Source organism: Rhinopithecus bieti, unplaced genomic scaffold (genome assembly GCF_001698545.2).
Source record: "Rhinopithecus bieti isolate Rb0 unplaced genomic scaffold, ASM169854v2 scaffold_12573, whole genome shotgun sequence".
Lineage (NCBI taxonomy): Eukaryota > Metazoa > Chordata > Mammalia > Primates > Cercopithecidae > Rhinopithecus > Rhinopithecus bieti.
In genome coordinates, this window is record NW_016807321.1 from 994,682 (window position 1) to 1,015,339 (window position 20,658).

General features: G+C 49.3%; 1 protein-coding gene across 3 annotated transcripts in view; it reads right to left on the reverse strand.

Moving 5' to 3' along the window:
• DIDO1 (death inducer-obliterator 1) overlaps positions 1-20,658 on the reverse strand; it is a 64,470-nt gene that overhangs the window by 15,959 nt on the left and 27,853 nt on the right. For all 3 annotated transcript variants that reach the window (XM_017881208.1, XM_017881207.1, XM_017881209.1), the window contains exons 3-12: positions 18,476-19,316; positions 17,389-17,710; positions 14,549-14,761; positions 13,318-13,531; positions 4,175-4,631; positions 3,878-4,037; positions 2,340-2,456; positions 2,102-2,206; positions 936-1,071; positions 184-712 (exon numbers count right to left, since the gene is read on the reverse strand). In XM_017881208.1, coding sequence (XP_017736697.1) covers positions 184-712; positions 936-1,071; positions 2,102-2,206; positions 2,340-2,456; positions 3,878-4,037; positions 4,175-4,631; positions 13,318-13,531; positions 14,549-14,761; positions 17,389-17,710; positions 18,476-19,314 — 3,092 coding nt within the window. In that variant the 5' untranslated portion in view covers positions 19,315-19,316. The remainder of the gene's footprint in view (positions 1-183; positions 713-935; positions 1,072-2,101; positions 2,207-2,339; positions 2,457-3,877; positions 4,038-4,174; positions 4,632-13,317; positions 13,532-14,548; positions 14,762-17,388; positions 17,711-18,475; positions 19,317-20,658) is intronic.

The following is a 20,658-nucleotide window of genomic DNA, read 5'->3' on the forward strand; positions in this document are numbered from 1 at the left end:
TTTCCAAGGTCTCTACTTCCAAAAGGACAGTGAGGCGCCCCACAACGGGGACGCTCCAGAAGATGAGAGTGAAGCTGTGTTCCAGGTTGAATTTCCGAGTTCAACTATTTAATCACCAGTTATCTTTCCTTTTGCTAATCTAAAAAAACTTTGACTCGTTCAGACCACACCTGAAGGACGCACCTGATATTTGGTGACGGAGGAAGTGACAAGTATCTTGCGTCAGGAGATGAGGACGGCTTAGCTAGTATGGACTTGGGCACCATCACAGAAGTCAAGACAGGCTTCGGCACGTCCTGTCTGGCTTCCACCACGGGGGTGCTGTCTGGGCGGGCTGCTGCGGAGGCCACGGCTGTGCATGAACTGCTTGGAGCGGTCCTGGGGTCCCGGCCGGACACTGTGACGGTGGTGACCAACCCGCTCCCACAGGAGGCTGGGCAGGGGGACAGGTCTTCCAGCGGGGAGGGCTCGGGATGGCCATCTCCTAGAGGCCCAGGGAAGTATGTTCTGTCCGCGTTTGGATGAGAAGCACTTTCGAGGCCTGGCTCAGAGGCAACTTCAGGCAGAGCCTCCGGCATTACCTCATCAGCTGGATCAGGAGCCGGGTCAGGTGCAGAGCTGTCAGGCTTTGATTTTAAGTCTTCTTTCTTAACAGAAGCTGACAGTTTTTGTTTTTTTGGAGCTGGCTCATCTTCTGCAGAGGGAACCTGGCCTGAAGAAAGCCAGGAAAGGCTCTGTGAGAAACCCAGCCCGCACACGACTGTCTCTCACACAAAGCCGAAAGCAACGCTCTAAAGGCAGGGCGGGAATCATTCTGGCCTTTCTGCACGTTTAAGCTTGGCTTAAGTGTAGTTGCTTTTACAAGGATTCAGTGATATTTAACAAAATCAAGTTTAGTCTCAGCTTCAAGGCTCCATCCCCCAAACTGTGCTCACCTGTGCAAATTTTACAGTTGAGATCGAAGAGGTGTGCGCGGTGCTGACTGGTGGTGTCTTTCAACATGCAGCTGAAGACATCCAGGAGCGGCGCTGTGTTCTTCTCAGGGACAGCACGTGCTGACTCTTGCTGTTCCTAAAAGAAAAACAAAAAAAGTGAGGTCATTTCTTCTCCAAACTCAGCTCCAAATTAACAACACCCAAGACAAGTGGTCTCATGGGATTGAGACCCACAGGGAGAAAAAAGGACCACCGAAAACAAGGACTGGGGAACGCCATAACGACACACACCCAATACAAGGACTGGGGAACGCCACAACAACATACACCGAATACAAGGACTGGGGAACGCCACAATGACACACACCCAATACAAGGACTGGGGAACGCCATAACGACACGCACCCAAAACAAAGGACTGAGGAACGCCATAAAACGACCCAACACCCCACAATACAGGACTGAAGGAACGCCACAATGACATACACCCAAATACAAGGACTGGGAACGCCATACGAACAACACCCAATAACAAGGACTGAGGAACGCCACATGACATACATCCCAATACAAGGACTGGGAACGCCCCACAAATCAGCACACCCAAATACAAGGACTGGGGAACGCCCCACAACAAACATACACCCGAATCAAGGACTGGGGAAGCCCATGACACCACACCGATACAGAACTGGGTAAAAAGAACGCCACAACTGAACACACGCGAATACAAAGGACTGGGGAACGCCACAATGACAAACACACCAATACAGGACCGGGGAAACGCCCACCCAATGACACACACCCCAATACCAAGGACTGGGAACGCCCACCCAATGACCACAACCGAATACCAAAGGACTGGGGAACGAGCCACCAATTGACATACACCCAATACAAGACTGGGGAACCGGCCACAAATGACACAACACCGAATAACAAGGACTGGGAACGCCACCAAGAGCATAAGCACCCATATACAAAGGCCTTGGGGAAGAACTTGGGGAAGCGCCAACCAAAACACACCGAATACAAGGACTGGGGAACGCCACAATGACATACACCTGCTGTAAGCTCAGTGTTCTGCCCAGTAATTTAAGATAACCTCAAAACATGTGGGATGGATTGATCTATCTTGGTGAACACAAAAGCACCCAAACGCCTACCTCTGAATCTGACACTGGCGGAGAGTCCTCCAGATCGGGGATGGCCTCCTGCCTGGGGGCCGTTTTCTTGCTTTCATTGTGCAGTTTAGTTCTGGACTCCATCACCTGAAATGAAAAAGACACAACAGAGCTTAAGCCTTGTTTTCTAGGAGGAAAGCATTGCTCAAGCAGCCGTCTATGAATTTGTTTCTGTTAAACTTGAGTCCCGGGTGCCTCCGCGGGTGCCCTCCGCACTCACAGATCTCGTCGGCCTCTCTTTCCACGTGGAAAGCTCTTTAGATACAAGTTCTTCTGGCTTCAGTCTCACAAGTTTTGCCAAAGAGATTTCCTCACGCAGAACACGATGGAAGAGTCCCTATAAACAAATATTTTTCATTTACTCAAATACTATTCCTGTATCTGTCAATACAGAGAGCTTATGGAAAACAGAGCTGCCTAGAAGTTTAGCGGGCACAGGACAAATGCCCTCAGGGCCCACTTGCGTGTGGCACTGGGCAGACCTCTCTAACTCCCCAAATGGCCCTGTGAGAGTGCGCCCTGGGTCATCCCTGCTGTGAGCAAATGGGGGCCCAGAGAGCACAAGTCATAAGGTTAAACAGTGGATCTCACGGCCTATGCTGTACTGGCTCTGCTAAAAAAACAACACACAACACCTGAGGAAAAACAATTATGTACACAAGGTGGACACAAGTCAAAAAGGTAGTGTCAGGGACAAAGGAAGGAAGAAATCACTTGTTTGTGGCTGTTTAATGGTGAGATGCAAAGTCAGGGTCTTTCAATATTCTAAAATTCTAAACAGGGAGGGGTTTGGAGGCCGATGGAGAGAGAACACCAGAAGGCTGTAAGCCTGGCGGTGAGAGGCCACCAGGCAGGCGGCCTATCCCTCCCAGCTGGAGTTTCTGTCCTTGTTGCATGGGTCGAGCACCACCCACCCCACACTGCAGTGAGGAAGGACTGATTCCACAACCTGGGCATAAGCAGCCCCTCCTCCAAGTGGTGAGAACTCACTAAAGCAGCCCAGACTGTCAGGCTCACTCAGCTGGTGAGTAATATGAGAAAATAAGGTAGAAAAGGCTGTCTGAGGCCATAATATGGACACCCTCATATGCTGGGATAAAGAATTGGACTTTGGCCGGGCGCGGTGGCTCAAGCCTGTAATCCAGCACTTTGGGCGAGGGCCGAGACGGGCGGATCACGAGGTCAGGGTCAAGGGGACCATTCCTGGCTAACACGGTGGAACCCGTTTACTAAAAAATTAACAAAATAAATAAGGAGAGGGTAGCGGGCGCCTGTAGGCCCAGCTACTCGGTGGAGGGCTGAGGCAGGAGGAATGGGCGGGGAACCCAGGAGGCGGGAGCGCTTGCAGTGAGCTGAGATCGCGGCCACTGGCACTTCCAGCCTGGGGCGAAGGGAGCAGACTCCGGTCTCAAAAAAAAAAAAAAAAAAAGAATTGGACTTTATTTTGGAGCCAGTGAAGTGACTGGCTTGTAACTTTACAGCAATGTTTAGAGGAGACTAATCTGGTGATAAAACGTGGACTTCAGGGAAGCCAATAAGCAGACAGGACCCCAGTTAAGGCAGGGAAGGCAAGGGCCTTCCAGGACCCTCAACACCAATATGATGATACACGGGCTGGCGAAAGGGTCACAAAGGAGAAGGAGACGTCTCAGCTTTCCTGGAAAGGACACAAACATCTCAAAATACTGTTTGGTTTATCCCTTTAGCATCCAGTGAACAGAACAGGAATACTCCAATGCACCGTCACCAGGCACACACCTGATTTTTAGGGTCCTTCAGGTTGAACATGATGCTGCGGTATTTACTCTTGTAGCGATTATCTGTAACTTGAAACAAGTTGAACATCTCCTTCTCAATATGGAGGGCGATTTTTCCTACTTCGTTTTCTGTCATGATTAAGTCATCGCTGTCATTGACTCTGAACAGAATAAAAAAAGGAACTACATAAGACACTTGCGTATATTAAACTTTTTGAACAGTGAGGCCATCCTGCAGCCACACTCTAATGAAAGCCCTTCCATTTTAATGGGTAAGAAATCAAGCAGAACAGCCCACCTTTTCCACAAAATCTCTTTTAAGGAGCGTCTGATATTTTGCCGTATTTGTGAATTTGGCTGCGATGGGGCAGCACTCATAGCCCCAAGGCGTCCTGGGGCTGGCGAGGCCGTTGGAACAGAAGGTACCACTGGCTTCCTTAAGGCTCCCACCAAGGCAGCAGAGCCGGGGAACTTCTTGGAGGCAGCTGCAGGTGCCGGTCCTGCCTGCCTGGCAACTGAAGCACCACTCGATGGGGTAGCGGAGAGCCACGGCCTCTTGGGGATGGTGCCCTTGAAACCTGAGGGTGGCTTTTTAACGGCTGGTGTGGCTGCTGCCACATTAGCAAAAGAAGATTTCTTTGGCACGAGGTTTCTAGGTGCAGGCTGCTTTCCCACCGCAGAGCCCGGAGGGGCTGTTTTCTTTGAGGCTGCCGTGGCTGCCGCTTTCTCCTCGGACCTCCTGTCTTCCTTCGTGGCTACAAAGGAGAACACAGGCGCTGAGTGAGGGAGGACACCGCAGGGTGCTGTCACCTGACTCTAAACCTGTAAGTGCCCACCTGGCATTACTGAATAGGATACACATAGAGAAAAGGATTTGTAAAATCTTAACATTCAGAGGAGTGTAAGGGAAGACCGCCAGCAGCATTTATGACGGTGACTACATTTTATTTCAGAAAGAAAAATGCTTTATTACATCTTCTACCGTCAACCAGCAAACTCTAGTTATTAAAGGCTTGACTTGAGCACTAGCTAAGCTTCAAAACTGAAGGACCATCTCACATTATCAGTTTTAAAAAGGCAGATTTAGAACAGCACATCATTAATTCAACTGCAAGCTTTTTTGTAAACTTCAGTGAAAAAGATCGTTTAGGAGGGTAAAACAGGCTCTCTTATCCTGGTGGGTTCACACATCTCACTTCATTGTCCTTTCAGACTGGAGTCCACTGGAGGTGATGCCATTAATAAAAATAAGGAAAGCTGGCATACACCTGCACCACGGGAAGAGCAGTCACATCTTTACATGAAGAGTGAGAAGCTGAGAACGCAGCAGTGCTGTTACAGGAATGTTTCCATTCACAACCCTCACGCTGTAATTCCATTAAGTATTAATCCAAACAAGGATTATAATTAAAAGCTCAAAGAGGTCAAACCCCCTCAACTTGCACAAAAAGCCTTCTATGCCAGTGGAGAATCAATCACTTTATAACCCCGTGTGAGACTGTCAGAGCTCAAAGGCCCTCGAGCAGGGGACAGACGGCGTGCCAGTGGACAGGGCTCACTGGGGTGCACCGCAAGACAGGGCAGGGATACAGCTAGTGGGACAAAGGCGTGAAGCGCCTGGGGAATAGGGGGCCCCCGTGAGGGCCCCAGGACAGCAGAGGCCATCTCAGCTCCACGGGCAAGTGCCTGGGAGCTACCTTGGGTGATCAAGTAAACAAGGCCCCTCCTAGGGAAAGGCTTTTCCAACTATCTGTGCAGCAGCAAGCCTCCCAAACTCCCAAAGGCCTAACAGGAGAACGTGACAGATGCTCTCAAGAGCGCTTCAGTTTTATCCAGGGATTGAAAACAAAACCGCGCTCCTCCACCGTCGTCTGACTGACTGCTTTCAATAAATGAGGGAAGTCTAAAAGCTCAGGAAAGAGCCAAGACTCTACAAATAAGGCCTGATTCAACAGCCTGCCCCAGCTTGGTCCTGCAGGACGCCCTGCATGTGCGGCCAGGCTTGGCCATGTTGGCAGCGGGTGCCAGTCCTCCCCAGCAGCCAATCCATCAAGCAGCAGCCTCACAGCTGTGAGTCTTCCCAGCTTCCCAGATAAGTACAATTCCTTCCATGTTACAAAACTTGCAACAGTACGACATGGATCCAAAAAATGGTGTCACTGTTAACAGATAACCTGACTTCCAAACAATGGTGTCACTGTTAACATATATTCACCCCGACTTTCAGGATTTCCATGTGTTCTTTCCTAACCATCATTTTAATGGTAACTAAGTAAAGGCAAATCCTGTATTTTCATTTTAGAGCCCATCGAACCTCATTGCCCCTGCCTACCCCGTGCTAGATGTGGTCCAGCCACAGGACGCCCTGCTTGGCAACACCGCCAGGCCCTGCCTCGCTCACCCCCAACCGCACCCCAAAACACTCATTCCTGTTGGAGCTGGATCTTAAAAGTGCACTATAAAGCAATGGCAATGTCTAACAAAACAGGAACAAAGGTGAGTTTTTATCTGTCCTGGAAACTCTGCTTTTAATTCTATATGTACTATTTCATCAGATCAGGTCTAAACACCAAAGTAGTCACTACCTTAGTGTTTGCAAATCTGTAACAACTCAGTTTAACTCGGACTTAGCTCACAGGTCTGCAGCATCTTGCCTGCAGGGTTCCAATAGGTCAGTCAGGTTAAATAAAATCAGTAGAGGCCCTTTTCTTGGGGAAGCAGCGAGGGGTGGGGTGGGGTGGGGTGGGGAGGGAATGAAAAGGCACAGCAGGCCTAGGGCGCTGGAGGCACACAGGCAGGAAGCTGACACCAGGCAGGCACCCAGAATCAAGCCCTGGTCTCCAGAGGCGGCAAACACCTGCCAGGAAGCCAGCCATCATGATTCAAACTGAAACCTCAAACCAATTCAGTGCCTGCACTAGAAAACTGGAGTGTTTTAATATCACGTTTAAAGAACTCTAAAAAGCTGGCTTAAGGCATTTCCAGAAACCTCAACAAAATGCCTTGGCTGTCACACACAGAACACCTGTGTGCTGTGACCTGAACGGTATCTTTAGTGGTGTTTAGTGTTCACCTTGTTTCAAGTTAGGGTTATATGCTAACTTTAAAAACATCAACTCCATTTCTCCAGATCGTAAGTGTTGGAATGAGATGTCCATGGCCATGCTCAGTATCTCTGCTCGGGTAACTAGAGTACTGTCTCCCTCACTTAGGAAAAACCCAAGTTGAGACATGAATTTTAGGGCATTCCCAATACACAGGATTAAAATCACCCATTACTCGAGTGCGGACAGCAGATGAACGTAATTTATTTGAAAAGCAGGAGATACCTTTCCTTAACCATTGCTATTTTAGAAAATTAACTGCTCCCTTTCTAGAGGCAACTTTTGTCATCCCTCATCTGTGCTTTAAAGAGCATGGAAATGGGCAGTCAGGTGACTGAACGGCAGAACGTTCTAAGACGGGCCTCTGGGAGCAGTGTCCTGCAACACACAGAAAGCCCCATTCCTGCTCGGAAGGGATATGTTCCATCCAGCGACTGCTCCAGGGACCCGAGCACACAGCCATTCCACACCAGGTGGGACAGCACGGCTGGTGCTCCACTTGGGTCAGCTGCTGCCGAAATGGGGACAGAAACTCACTTTTTAGTAGAGCTAAAATTCGATTTGCAAGTTCATCCAAATTCACTTTGAACTATTATGGTGTACAGCATTAGACAAGGACAAGCAGCAACTCCAAGCAACCTGGGAAAAAGCCCACTGCAGAGAAACAGGGCCCTGTCAGGGTACGAGCCTCCCCTACACGCTGCTGGGTTCCCTGAGGGCAGCAGAGGTGGTGACCTGGTCACACCACACAGCACTGATACCTGAGAGCTAGGGGTTCCCTGCCCCCTCCCCACACCTCTCTGCCCCTTGGTCGCAGCGCTGTCTCCTTTAGCTCCCATATTCTGGGGGCCTGCCTAGGCCACTGGCCCAGATGAAACTGTTGCTGCCGGTCTGGGTTTCAGCCAACTGCAGAATGGAGCAGGTCGTCGTCGTGCACATGGATCAGCAGCACACTCTAATTGGCCAATTTCCCCAAGCAGAAGGCTGGCTGGTTTCGGTGCTACTGCGCCGCTGGCCACTGGGTGGCACCTGGGCTTGAGCAGAGACGGGGAGGAGAAAATCAGGCCCCCACCGGAGGATGGTGCTATTCGGCTCCTCTCTGTAGAACCCATCCAATTGCCCCAGTGGAAGTTTTAGCAGGACAGGGATTAAAATACGGGGCAAGAGACCAAGTCTGCTCAGTTCTGGCCTGTCCAGAGGCCCACGTGTAGCGACCTTATGTGCTGGATGGCTCCTCACAGGGAAAGGAACTGGTTATAAAAAATCACTAAAAACCACCACTCGCCCTCGCTAGGTGTTAAGGATGAAGTGGCCTGCCCTGTCACAGTACTGCTGGCTGGTTTAGGGAAGCTGGGGCACTCAGACCTCCAACCGGCCTCCCGCGGTGTCCTGAATGCTGCCTATCACTGTCCGCTACAGCTCTAAGGGCTGTTCCTATGCTATGCACCTGAAAATAGACTCAAGAGACACAGGGAAGGAACCGTGGAAGTAAATTCTGTAAACTGTGACGTCAGGCCTATTTCCAGCCCTCAGTGAGGCATGTGTACAACGTTTTACACACTTTCCCGCTTTACCTGCTTCTTCACTACCAAGATTGCCCCCCGTGGGAACCATCAAGGTGACCGTGGCAAGAGAAAATGCTCCGCTTTTGCTCTTCTCAACGTGCTAAAAGGTGTTCAAATGAATTAGCCTCTTACAAGTAGTTACTAGCTTGCTTTCATGTTGGGGGGAAATGGTTAATTCCCAAATAAAGCAGGCAGACTACATCCCAGATGCTCCTCAGAGGAGACCATCACTATAGCCAGGACACCCTTGCAGGGTCCACAGCTAGACCGCCATGCTCTGGAATACTCAAAGCTTTCCTTGGTCAGTTTTCCTACTAACACCCACTATTTGAGTGCCTTCCAACTTAACAGAGAGGTAATTCTCCTTAAGAAACTCGTGTGAGGGCCACGTAGACAGACGGACGTTCCACTCAACTGCAATTTCAGTTGTGCCCAGCTGCACATGGTGTGTGCCTGGCTGCCAAACCCATTTGGGAGCAGAGCTGCTGCTCTTCCCAAGATCTCCCACACCAGTAATTTAACCTTTATCTAAATTGTTTACTACTTAAACCAACATGTTAGGGGCAGGTTCAATTAGTCCACAACCCTCCCCTGTAATCCCTCCAGTCCCAAAGGGCCATACTCAGTATTAAGCCCCTAGCTGACAGCACCAAGCAGGTCAGTTGAGGATAAAGTCAGTTACCTTACGCTCTTCTTGCTGAACTCTTCCAGGTTTGCGGCAAATGAAAGTTGCCACAACCTTCATTTAAATAAGTGCAAAAATTCTTGTCAATCTTCTAAGTTACTTCTCTAACTTTTAGAAGCTAGGAATATAATGTGTATGCTGATGTGTTAGCAGACAAAAAAAAAAAAAAAAAAAAAGAAACCCAGTATTATTCTACAACTTCATAGAAATCTACCTGAAACTTGGGTACCACATTGGAGGAATTGTAGCAGGTGTCTTCAGAGCTGACCTCTGCACTCTGTGACACCGATAATGCCAAGGCGGCTTTCCTGAGCATTCATCTTTAGACTATTAGAGTAGATCCATAGCTCCCAAAGGTCCTATGAAGGTCACTGAAGAGGTGGTGAATTCAAGGGGACCGATCCTGCTGGAAACTTCCATCCCTGCACCCCACCTGCCCAAGGTGGGTGAAGCGTAAGCACAAAGGGGGCAGCTGAGGGACCTACAGGGGCGCCACAGGACGGTGATGACGTGGGGCTTCACCGTGCAGGCTCACGGTTACGGAGGTGTGAAACCTTTCCCTGGTGTAATTTTTTCAACAGCAGGCTGCTTTTAAGTTTATAAAAGTAAAACACTTAAAATACCAAAAGAATGTTACTACTGACAGCCCAAGAAACTTCCAGTTATATGGATAACATAAAAAACAACTCTCAAGCTATAGCTTTCTCAGTAAATTGATTCTTCTAATTGGGAGGAAGAGATTGGTGGACACGTAGAGTCTGATGACTCTCTCAGCCTCATTTTATTGCCGCTGACAACTCTGGAGGAGACAGATAAAAAGAGCTCACGGGACCAGTGAACAAGCCACCCTCCTCTCCCGGCTTCAAATTCCTGCAAAACACTCTTAGGTTCTAGAATCCCCCATGTATTTTTTTATTATCGAAAACTGAAAATGGATCCTCTTAGGATTTCAGTGACATGTGTTTCTGGAGCTCACACCATGAGTCATCGTTGTGAACGGTGCTCTCCGTCCGTTTCACGCCACCAGGGCATCTCTGTGGCAGCACGTGGGAACGAGAGGCAGTGCTTCCACCTGGGCACCATGCTTAACACAGCATCTGGATTTGGGTTTACAAATGGGCAAGGTTTTCCATTTTAATTCCAACGGTTAGATGACACAAACTGTAGAATCTGCTTTGCAGTCAAAATCTGTTCAGATCCTCAGTGTTTAAGTCACTTAATGAGTCATTTAGGGAGTCCAAAATACTAAGAATTACACCCATAAATACCAGAATTCCATCTCAAAATTCTGGTCAGTCAGGTACATCTCAGAAAAAAATTTCCAACTGACTTCATGCCTGGACAATAATGGGAGGTGAACAGTGGAAATAAAGAGAAAAAAAAAAATGGAACAAGAATTTATAAAAACACAAAAGAAGTTATCATGATCTTATTTGAGAAGTTATGTGCCAAATGTTTACGTAAGCTAAAGAAACTGTATATGTAAGAAACAATTTTTAAAAACAAATGGGAAGAACAAGTTGAGGCTGTGAAGGACCTACTGATACCTTAATGGGGGGCATAGCCTCCTTCCAGCAGCAGCAGAACGTCTGTGCACACGAGACCTCGCCTGTCGGACAGGAGCCCCCAGGTCAACCGAGTACCAATGGGAAGGACAGGAGGGTGCCTAGGTGCACTCTGGGGAGCAGCAGTGGCAGCTCCACCACGTGGGTCTTCTGATGGCATGTACGGTGAGGCAAGTGCAAATCAACTCATGAGACAGACCCACACCAGCCTCTCACTTCCAATCTCACCCCCTACCAGGGAGGGCCAGCTCTGTGGCCAGCAAGGGAGGTAGGGCGGAGGCCTCAAAGGCGGACAGTGGTGGCAGGCTCCCCAGTACCCGTCGAGCCCACGAAAGTGCAGAGGTTGTTTGGGAGAGAGACAGAGACATGGTAGCTGCTCTCACCAATGCCTCTAACTCTGCTCCTATCAATCACCTTTTGGGAAGACATTTCTGGGATAACAAGACGAGCAGAAAGCTACTAGCTCAAAAGTGTGTCGTCCCCATTCACATCCTGTATAAATTCTGGAAATCCACCAATTTTAACTTGAGGTGATGTGTTGGGAAGGCTAACATCAGGCAATTTCCCCCACTTCCTGTCCCTGGAGCAAATCAGCTTCCCAGAGGAGCTGATGTGTGGCAAAGAAGGGAAGAAGGAGAAAAGGTCAGAGGACCCCGCTATGGGCAGAGCAGCAGCCTCCTGGTCGACCTCTCCCCACTCATAGTGCAGAAGGCAGGCAGGAAGCAATAACCCAGGGCCAAGAGCCCCTCATTTCCCCATCTTCCCACCAATGCTCCCTTTCCCGCAATGTACTCGGACTCTTCCAGCTACACGTGTGGAGTCTCTGGCAGCTTTTCAATTCTGGTTGACACAGATGGAAATTAACCAAGCTGAAATTATCACTGTTCTATTGTAGAGGTGCTAGAATCTGATGAACATTTGAGACATTTGCTAGCATAAAATTCTCAGCTCAAACAATGTAAGGTATCTCAAGATTCATTATAATGCAGCAATTGCATGGTTCAATTTATGTGCGGCTCAATTTCTTAGGTCTAGGCTGTTTACATGATCAAAATGAAGACATATTTTTCTTCTTTTATTCAGTTATTCATACTCAATAACTGCATATTTTTCGCCAGGCGCAGTGGCTCACACCTGCAATTCCAGCACTTTGGGAGGCCCAGTTGGGCGGATCACAGGAGGCCGGGAGTTCAAGACCAGTCTGGCCAACATAGTGAAACGCCGTCTCTATTAAAAATACAAAATTTAGCCAGGCATGGTGTCAAGGGCCTGTAATCTCAGCTACTTGGGAGGCTGAGGCAGGAGAATCATTTGAACCTGGAGGTGGAGGATGCAGTGAGCCGAGATCGCGCCACTGTACTCCAGCCTAGGCGACAGAGCAAGACTCTGTCTCTCTTTCTCTCTCTCTCTCGCACACACACACACATATTTTTGTAAAGCACACCAGACCTAGCACAGGTCTGCCCACCTGCATAAGCGCCTTCCCTTAGGGAATCTGCTCAAAGTCTGACGACGAGGAAAGCAGGGCACTCTGTGATCGTCTCTGAATTGAGGCTATTTAACCTTTCAGTGCTTTTTTTAAAAAGCACAAAATGCACTACAGACAGAAGGCATTAAAGACTGAACTGAAAATAGTTTTATAGCAGAAAACTGAGAAACAAGAAAACATTAAAGTTGCACCACAGAATCTGAGGTTTCAAAGATCTGTTTGAAATATCTTCGTCTCATTAATTCGAAATTTGGGGCAGGATATGATCTTAACACTCTAAACATTCGAGAGAGGAGGGCAAGAAAGCCAGTCACATGTAGAATACCAAGTCCAAGCCACGCGTCCTGTGGTCAGGACAGTGTTCTAGGTGTGAACTCACTTACCGTGGGGCCTATGAAGCAGGATTGCGTGGCCTTCGAAGTTCAAATGTGTTCATGCAGGTGTGTAGCATGTGAATCAGACATGAATAAAAAAAATCCCCTAACTGCCCAGTCAAAAATAAATGTACACCTGAAAAGCATACGTTAAGTTGAGCATCAGATGCAACACGAACTTGCAAAGATTCCCACAACATAAAAAAGAAGTGATGCTTTCATGTGCTGGCCGTGGATAATGTGGAAAAACTGAAGCATATACAGCGTTGTCGTCAAACAACTGATGGTGCAGACAGGGGTGGATGTGGAGTGCCGGGCAGTGTGGCTATGCAATCAGACTGGCATGAAGAGAATACAAATACTTACCAGAGCCTGACAGTGAAAACAGAGATTAAAAAATCAATCATTAAGGTGAACGTTCACCAGTGAGGTTTGTACAGCTTTGGAAAACAGTGACAGGAAGTCCCGACAGACTAGGGATGGACACAGGGCAGCAGGAGGCATCCTGGACATGGGCTCTGCTTCCCGCTGATGGTGCAGCCGGTGTCTGTGATCAGCTTAACACACAGCTGCAATTCCCAGTCCTGGACAGGCCCAGGGGATGGCTATCCAGAAAGAACGGGAGGGGTCCAGAAGGCCAACCCCTAGGTGATACATACATTTATACAACAGTGACGGCGAGGGAGCAGCAGTCTTTTCTGGCTTTACTGCATTGTAATTGTGATCGCTCGCCCACGACGGCGTGCTGCTCTCACAAGCTGCTTCCTTCCCGAGTGCTTCACTCCGCGCAGGGACCACCACTGCCTTCTTCACTGTGGTCTCTTTTTTTTCTGGAGCTGGTCTCTTGTGCACAGAAGAGATTTTAATACCTGCCTGGATAATCAGTAAAATCCCCAATCATTAAGAAGGTAAGAAATTACACCTTCACTTCATTTCACTGAGAAACGAAGGTGGGGACCCAATGTCTTCTTGAGGCCATCTGAAGACCCTGCACCACCCTGCACCTGCTTGGCAGCTGTTCAACACACTTGCGTATCCAGTGGGCCCGCAGTGTGTCCGGGCAAAACTGAGGACTTCAGCCACTTGCGCTCCATGAAGGGCGCCTGGCATGGAGTCACCTGCAACCCTGATGAGGTGCCAGGTTGCCAAGATGACAGGAGGAGAAGCCACTGGACAGGCTGCCAAGACAGGAGGAGTGCGGCAATGAACCAAATGAGCCAAACGAGTGGAAAGGCCTGCGCGGGAGGCTCTCCAATGCCAAGGGTTCAAAAGGACCAGCCTTAAAAATTAAGTCATTCGAAGGCTAAGGAATCATTTGAAAATAATCAAGAAAACTCCTCAAACAGTGCTAGTTATGCTTTGCTGGTCACAAACATTAACGGGGCAGTGACACAGCCACAGCCACCTGAGCCTCAGAAGGGGCCTTCCAGTCTAAGACAAGAGTCTGTGATTTCTGAACATCCTCGATTCTTTCCAAATCACATGGAGTACAAACATGAGACAATTCTGAGAGCCAGGTCTTAAATGAAGCCCACGGCCTTGCCCCAAACCCACCTCCCACTCCTGCCTGCCTGCAAGTCTACGCTTTACAAACTCCACCGGGTGGTTACCAACTCTTCTCGCAAGACAGCAGGGTGTGTCCTGGTCTTATGCCCCCTGTGCAGTGCCACTGTCAGCATTTGCTTTACTGCACTTGTTTTAATTAACCCGTCAGCTAACGGGCAGAAAAGGGAAAACTGGTGGGAAGGTGGAAGACAAAGGTCAAGGCGACACCACGTGTGCGCCACCTACACCTGCCACCCCCACGCGGTCGACAAACCGACAGGTCTGCAACAAACGCTCTGGTGCCCATGCGTCCACTGCCCGGGCAGCGGGTCCCGGTTCACTCACCTGAACACCACACTTCGGAAGACTGGGCTTCTCTGGCTTCATCTTCATCTTCTCTTTAGGCTTTGGCTTCTGTTCTTTACCTGAGCTTAGAAACTTCATTGTCGCTGCGGCATGTTTGAGGATACAGTCATTGCTGCAGTACACCGAGTCGGGCTGCGCCACCTGACAGCACCCGGGGCCAATACATTTTGAGGCACCAGGCGTCTCTATCACCTGCAGAGCGAAACAGATGACTTCAAACAATGTACTTGCCAATTTTAAGCAGTTAAGTGTGTGGCTTGTAAAATCACCACTCATAGGACCAAGGCCACAGTTTTAAAATGAGATACTAATAGTACTTTTAATATGAAGAAACATTTATTTTGTTGATTCAAGCTATGAAAATCCCCTTGCTCCAGGTAAGGCATTCACACTGTCACTGCCTGTCAAGCCCTGCAGGGGGCAGGAGTCTGAGGAAACCCCTGTACTCCCACCCTCGGTTAGGTGCACCCTCCCGAGGGTGGGCGGGGCCCATGGGAACTCACATCCACAAAGAGGCTCAGCTAGAGGACCCCCCATGCAGGGCTTTTGCTCTAACTGGGATGACTGCAAGTCAAATGGGTCAGACTTCATCAGGTAAAAACCCTTAAAAGAGGAACTGGGTCTTTTGTGAAGAGAGAAGACTTCAGAGCTGGTTTTGAAGTAAGCTTCCCTGCTTTGAGAGGGTTACCTGTAGCTAGGATCTGAGGGCAAGGTTGCCAAGTAAAATACAGGATGCCAATGAAATCTGAATGTCAGATAAACAATGAGTAATTTTTCAGTGTAAGTATGCTCCCCAAGGCTGGTCGTGGTGGCTCACGCCTGTAATCCCAGCACTTTGGGAGGCCGAGGCGGGCGGATCACGAGGTCAGGAGATCGAGACCATCCTGGCTAACACGGTGAAACCCCGTCCCTACTAAAAATACAAAAAATTAGACGGGCGTGGTGGCGGGTGCCTGTAGTCCCACCTACTCGGAAGGTTGAGGCAGGAGAATGGCGTGAACCTGGGAGGCGGAGCTTGCAGTGAACCGAGATCGCGCCATTGTACTCCAGCCTGGGGACAGAGCGAGACTCTGTCTCAAAAAAAAAAAAAAACAAACAAAAAAAGTATGCCCCCCAAATTGCATGACACATACTTTTTTTGTTTGAGACAGAGTCTTACTCTGTTGCCCAGGCCGGAGAGCAGTGGCACAATCATAGCTCACTGCAGCCTTGATGTCCTGAGCTCAAGTGATCCTCCCACCTCAGCCTCCCCAGTAGATGGGACTACAGGCACATACCACCACGCCCAGATAATTATTTTTTTGTAGAGATGGGACTCTCACTACATTGCCCAGGCTGGTCTTGAACTCTTGGCCTCAAGTGATCCTCCCATCTTGACTTCTCAAAGTGCTGGAATTACAGGTGTAAGCCACAACACCCAGCCAGACACACATATAGTAAAAACAGTGTGAGGGAATCCCCCACACCAAGCCCCTGAGACCACAGCCCCCGCTGCACCGTGACTGCAGTCCTGGAAGACCTGAGCAGCAGGCCCAGGCTTCCCATGGAAACGGAGGCATAAACGTGTGCTCCTTTAAGCCAGGACTGCTGTCACTCACCACGCAGCAGGAGGAAACTCACGCACCACAGGCAGTGCGACTGCTGCTGTTTACAAAGTCTGTCTCGATGATCAGGCCTCAGCACACATGAACGTGTCCTTCACACATACATAAGCAAAACCTTATTTCTCAAATTAAATATTTAACAGAATCGGTTTTCCTCCACAGAATCTCAGTTTTACTGAGAATACAATTTAGGTTTGTGCAGGGTTATGTCAAGCACATTGACAATAAAAAAAAAAAATGTTGGGCGTGGTGGTGTGTGCTTGTAGTTCCAGCTACTTGGGAGGCTAAGGTGGGAGGATCACTCAAGCCCAGGAGACTGAGACTGCAGTGAGCTGGGACTGTGCCACTGAACTCCAGCCTGGGCAACAGAGCAAAGCCTCAACTGCACAAAAAACAGAACCAATACATTTAAAAATAAAGACATAAAATCACCGACTTTTCTCATGAATTCCCATTTCCATTCATCTCTGAATGCCTAGATGTGGTCCCTGACAGCGCTGCAGCAGGAGCCTTCAGTCCTTCCATGCCTCCAGGGCACGCTCCTATGTGCACGGCCCGGCCTTCCCACATCCTCACCTGGCAGCTAACCCAGTGCAAGAGTGTGAAGGCAGAGATGCTTCTAGATACATCCATCTCCAATACCTGCCAGAGGACAGGCAGCTGGGTGGGGACAGGCCCGGGACCCGGGAAGGCCCATAGTGAAAACACCCCAAGTCAGACCTGCCCTGTGGGGACTGGAATGGAGACTGCAAACACAAGACGGCATCAGAAGCTGACAGCGTGTGGAAATGTCATCAACACCAGGGGGAGAGAATTAAGTCAACACAGCCGCAAGACAAACCACTCTCAACACAAACACCCCGAGGAGCCAGCACCAGAACCACGAGGAAGCCGGAGATGGCAGGTGACCCAGGAGCACCGCCACTCCCATGGTTCAGAAACAATTCCGCTAGTGCACACAAAACATACACGCAACATCCAAATACTCAAAGATGGGCTGATTTCAAAAATTAAGTCATTAATAGTAAAGGAGGTAGACAGGGTAATAATAAAAATAGAAAGGCCTCACCCAGGTGGAGTGAGGCAGGAACCCAGGAGAGGCACTGCCCCACAAGGGTGCAGCTCCCGTCCTGGGAGGAATTCCTATCGAGAGCAACAGCGAGGAAACCCACGAGGCCGACCGCGGAATGCTTGTCTCAGCGGACAAACACTTACAGGCTGGAAGATCTTGAGTTTCTTCTTGCCACTTGGATTTGCAGCTTTCTCAATTCTACCCTTTATCCCTTGGTCTTCGCTAGACTTCTGCTCTATTGTTCCTATACTTGTACAATCGGTGCCATCAGCATCTCCAGGTCTCAATTTAGCTTCTTGCTGATCTGCGGTTTCTGAATTAGTCTCATCCTGCACTTGCAGAATGGTGCAGTTTGGGCAGATATAGTCTTCCCCATTCCTTTCCAAAAGCCTCCCTCGAGCCTCAGAAATGCCCACACAATCGCCATGAAACCACTCTTCACAGCGGTCACAGCAAATCATAAACCTGAAATTATAAAATAACAGTATTAGCAATGGGAAGTGACAAACACTTTTCAACATATTAATAAGCCAATTGGTTTTAACATTATGAAAAAATGCAAATATACAAAGTAAAGAATAAGAACGTCCTCATGCCTTTCCCTTAATTTTAACATTCAACCAAATTTGCTTCACCGTTTTTTAAGAGTAGGGCATTTTAGGAGCGAACTCTAAGGCATTCCACCACAGATACCTCAGTAAGCCTCCCCTCAAAACTGCGACAATGCCTTTATCCCAGCACCAAGCCAACAGGCTGCCTATCACCATCTGACATCCAGTCCTAGCAGAGATCTTTTGAGCTACCCCAAATGTTTGTACTAGGCCAGTTGCAGTCTGCACATGGCCCTCTGCTAAGACTCCCAAGGGACAGTCTAGAGGAGCGGTCTCAGACAGACAGTCGCCCAAGTGACAGACGCATTCTCCTCCGTGCCATCTACACAGAGCCACTGGCTGCATGTGGCTCACGTGACTGGGGTGGGGAGCTATTCATCTCCTCACGTGACTGGCAACAGTCATGCGTGGCTGGTGGCTACCAGGGTGGAGAGGTGGCTCTAGGAAGTCCTCAGCCACTCTTTCTTTTTTGACAATGACTTGTTCATCGTTTCCAACTTAACAAATTGCTCATCCAGCCCAGCTTTGTAGCCCTTTAAAATGAAAACAAATGGAAAATTCTGTTTGCAACCCTGGGATTTCTGTGGGAGCCGAGGCAGCGTGCCCACACATGACCTACCTGTTGTTGTGAGGCTGGCGGCAAATGCAATATAGGGCATTGGGGTCATAACCCTCACATTCAGGCTTCGGTCTGCCCGAGTCTCCAGGCTCCTCATCTTTGACGTCCTGAGCCGCCTTTCCCTCCAACTTACTCTCTCTGTCATCTTTCCCAGCCTGGGACGCAGTCCCCTGATCATTCTCGGGCTCCTGCTTACTGGGCAGGACACCCTCCACAGTGTCACTGGCCTCGGAGCCCACAGTCTCAGCGGGACCCTCCTCCCGGCGCTTCTTCCGCAGGCGACTCTGGATCCCTTTCAGGGGCCTCTCGGTGGGCTCCTGTTCCCGCTTCCTGCGAAGGCGATTCTGAAGCTCTTTCAAGGTCAGGCCATCGCTGTCACTATCGGAAGTGTCATCATGGTCATCCCCTCCTTTCACCTTTTCAGAAGAGGCTGGTCGTTCCTTCACAGGCGTGGAAGCAGACTGGGGACCGCTTCTGGCCTCAGAAGCACTTTCCACGCTGCCCTCGGAGGCTGTCTCGGCATCTGTGGCGGGACAGGACGTGGGCTCACCAGAATCCTCCAGGGAGACGGGCGCGCTCCTCCTGCCGCGACGCCGCGCAATGGTCAGGAACTGCTCCACGCGCTCAGTGCGCTTGGGCTGCCTCCCACTGCGCCGCAGGGACAGGCCCAGCTGCTGCTGTGGGGGCGGCGGCTCCAGTGGGTCAGCCTCTGCATCCCCTGCACCCTCTCGCTTGGCGATAGTGGTCCTTCGAAAACCCCATGTTTTCCTGAACTCTTTGCTGGTGGGTTTGATGGCCTTAGGTGCCTCCTCGTTGCTCGGGTCACCTTTGTCATCCATACCTAGCGGAAAAGTGTAAGCACATCGTGACCAACCAACCACAGAACAAAAGATGACATTGCCACCAAACACGTGCAAAGCAAGTCCTTCTGACCAGTGTTTCCTAATGTGTGCTATGTGAGATGATTCGAGATGATTCGTAAATATAATTTTAATAAACAACTACTGTTTAGACAAAATTACAGCTAGCAAATCAAATGTACAATTTCATCATTTAACTGCTTAGGAAAAGGCTTCACAAGCCAGGTAGCAGGGATAAATATGAAATAATGGACATTACAGTGGGGTAGCTCAGAGGTGGCACGAGTTCCCCAGTACCTCTGCAGGCAGATGGGCTACTCTGACCACAAGCACAGTGAAGACGACGCTGTGCCAGTTTGGACGTGGCCTGCAAGGGGACCCAAGGTGTGTTCCGGACTTTGCAAGCATGGGCTGGCCACTACCATGCTGAAAAGAGGCTATGAAGAAGCTGAGTCCCAACTTTCAGCTCCTCAACCAGGGGCTGGGGCCAGGAAGGATGCTCTCACTATCTGGGACCCTGCGTGCCAGCCCTGCGGCCAAGGGAATAGCCCTCATTGACCCTCATGGAAACAACATGAGAGAACTGCCCGACTCCCAACCCACAGACTGTGTCATATGAAATAAACCTTGTCTTAGTCTACTGAGCATTGGAGATATTGTTAGCAGCAACAAACAACTGGGACACTTAGGAAATATGGTCAAGGCGATCACTTTATGAGACAGAGTCTTGCTCTGTCCCCAGGTTGGAGTGAGCCACCATGCCAGGCCAATACATTACTTTTCTGTATTCTTTTTCACTTTCATTCTAATACATTATTAAAGAATCTTATTTGTGAAACTTTTAGTCTTGTTGAAACGATAAAAATCTGAAATAGATAGTATATACTTTGAGAATTCTTTTCCAAGCTGTCCAAGTTTTAATTACATGTAAATGCTAATGATGTCTCTGATTTTATGCCATGTTCCATCCTGGGGGAAGGACAAGGCATAAAATGAAAGCCTTAAAAAATATACAAAATGGGGCCGGGCCTGGTGGTTCAAGCCTATTATCCCAGCACTTTGGGAGGCCGAGGCAGGTGGATCACTGGAGGTTAGGAGTTCGAGACCAGCCTGGCCAAGATGGTGAAACCCCGTCTCTACTAAAAATACAAAATCGAGTCGGGCATGGTGGCGGGCGCCCGTAATCCCAGATACTTGGGAGGCTGAGGCAGGAGAATCGCTTGCACCCGGGAGGCGGAGGTTGCAGTAAGCCAAGATCACGCCACTGCACTCCAGCCTGGGCGATAGAGCAAGACTCAGTCTCAAAAAAAAAAAAAAAAAAAA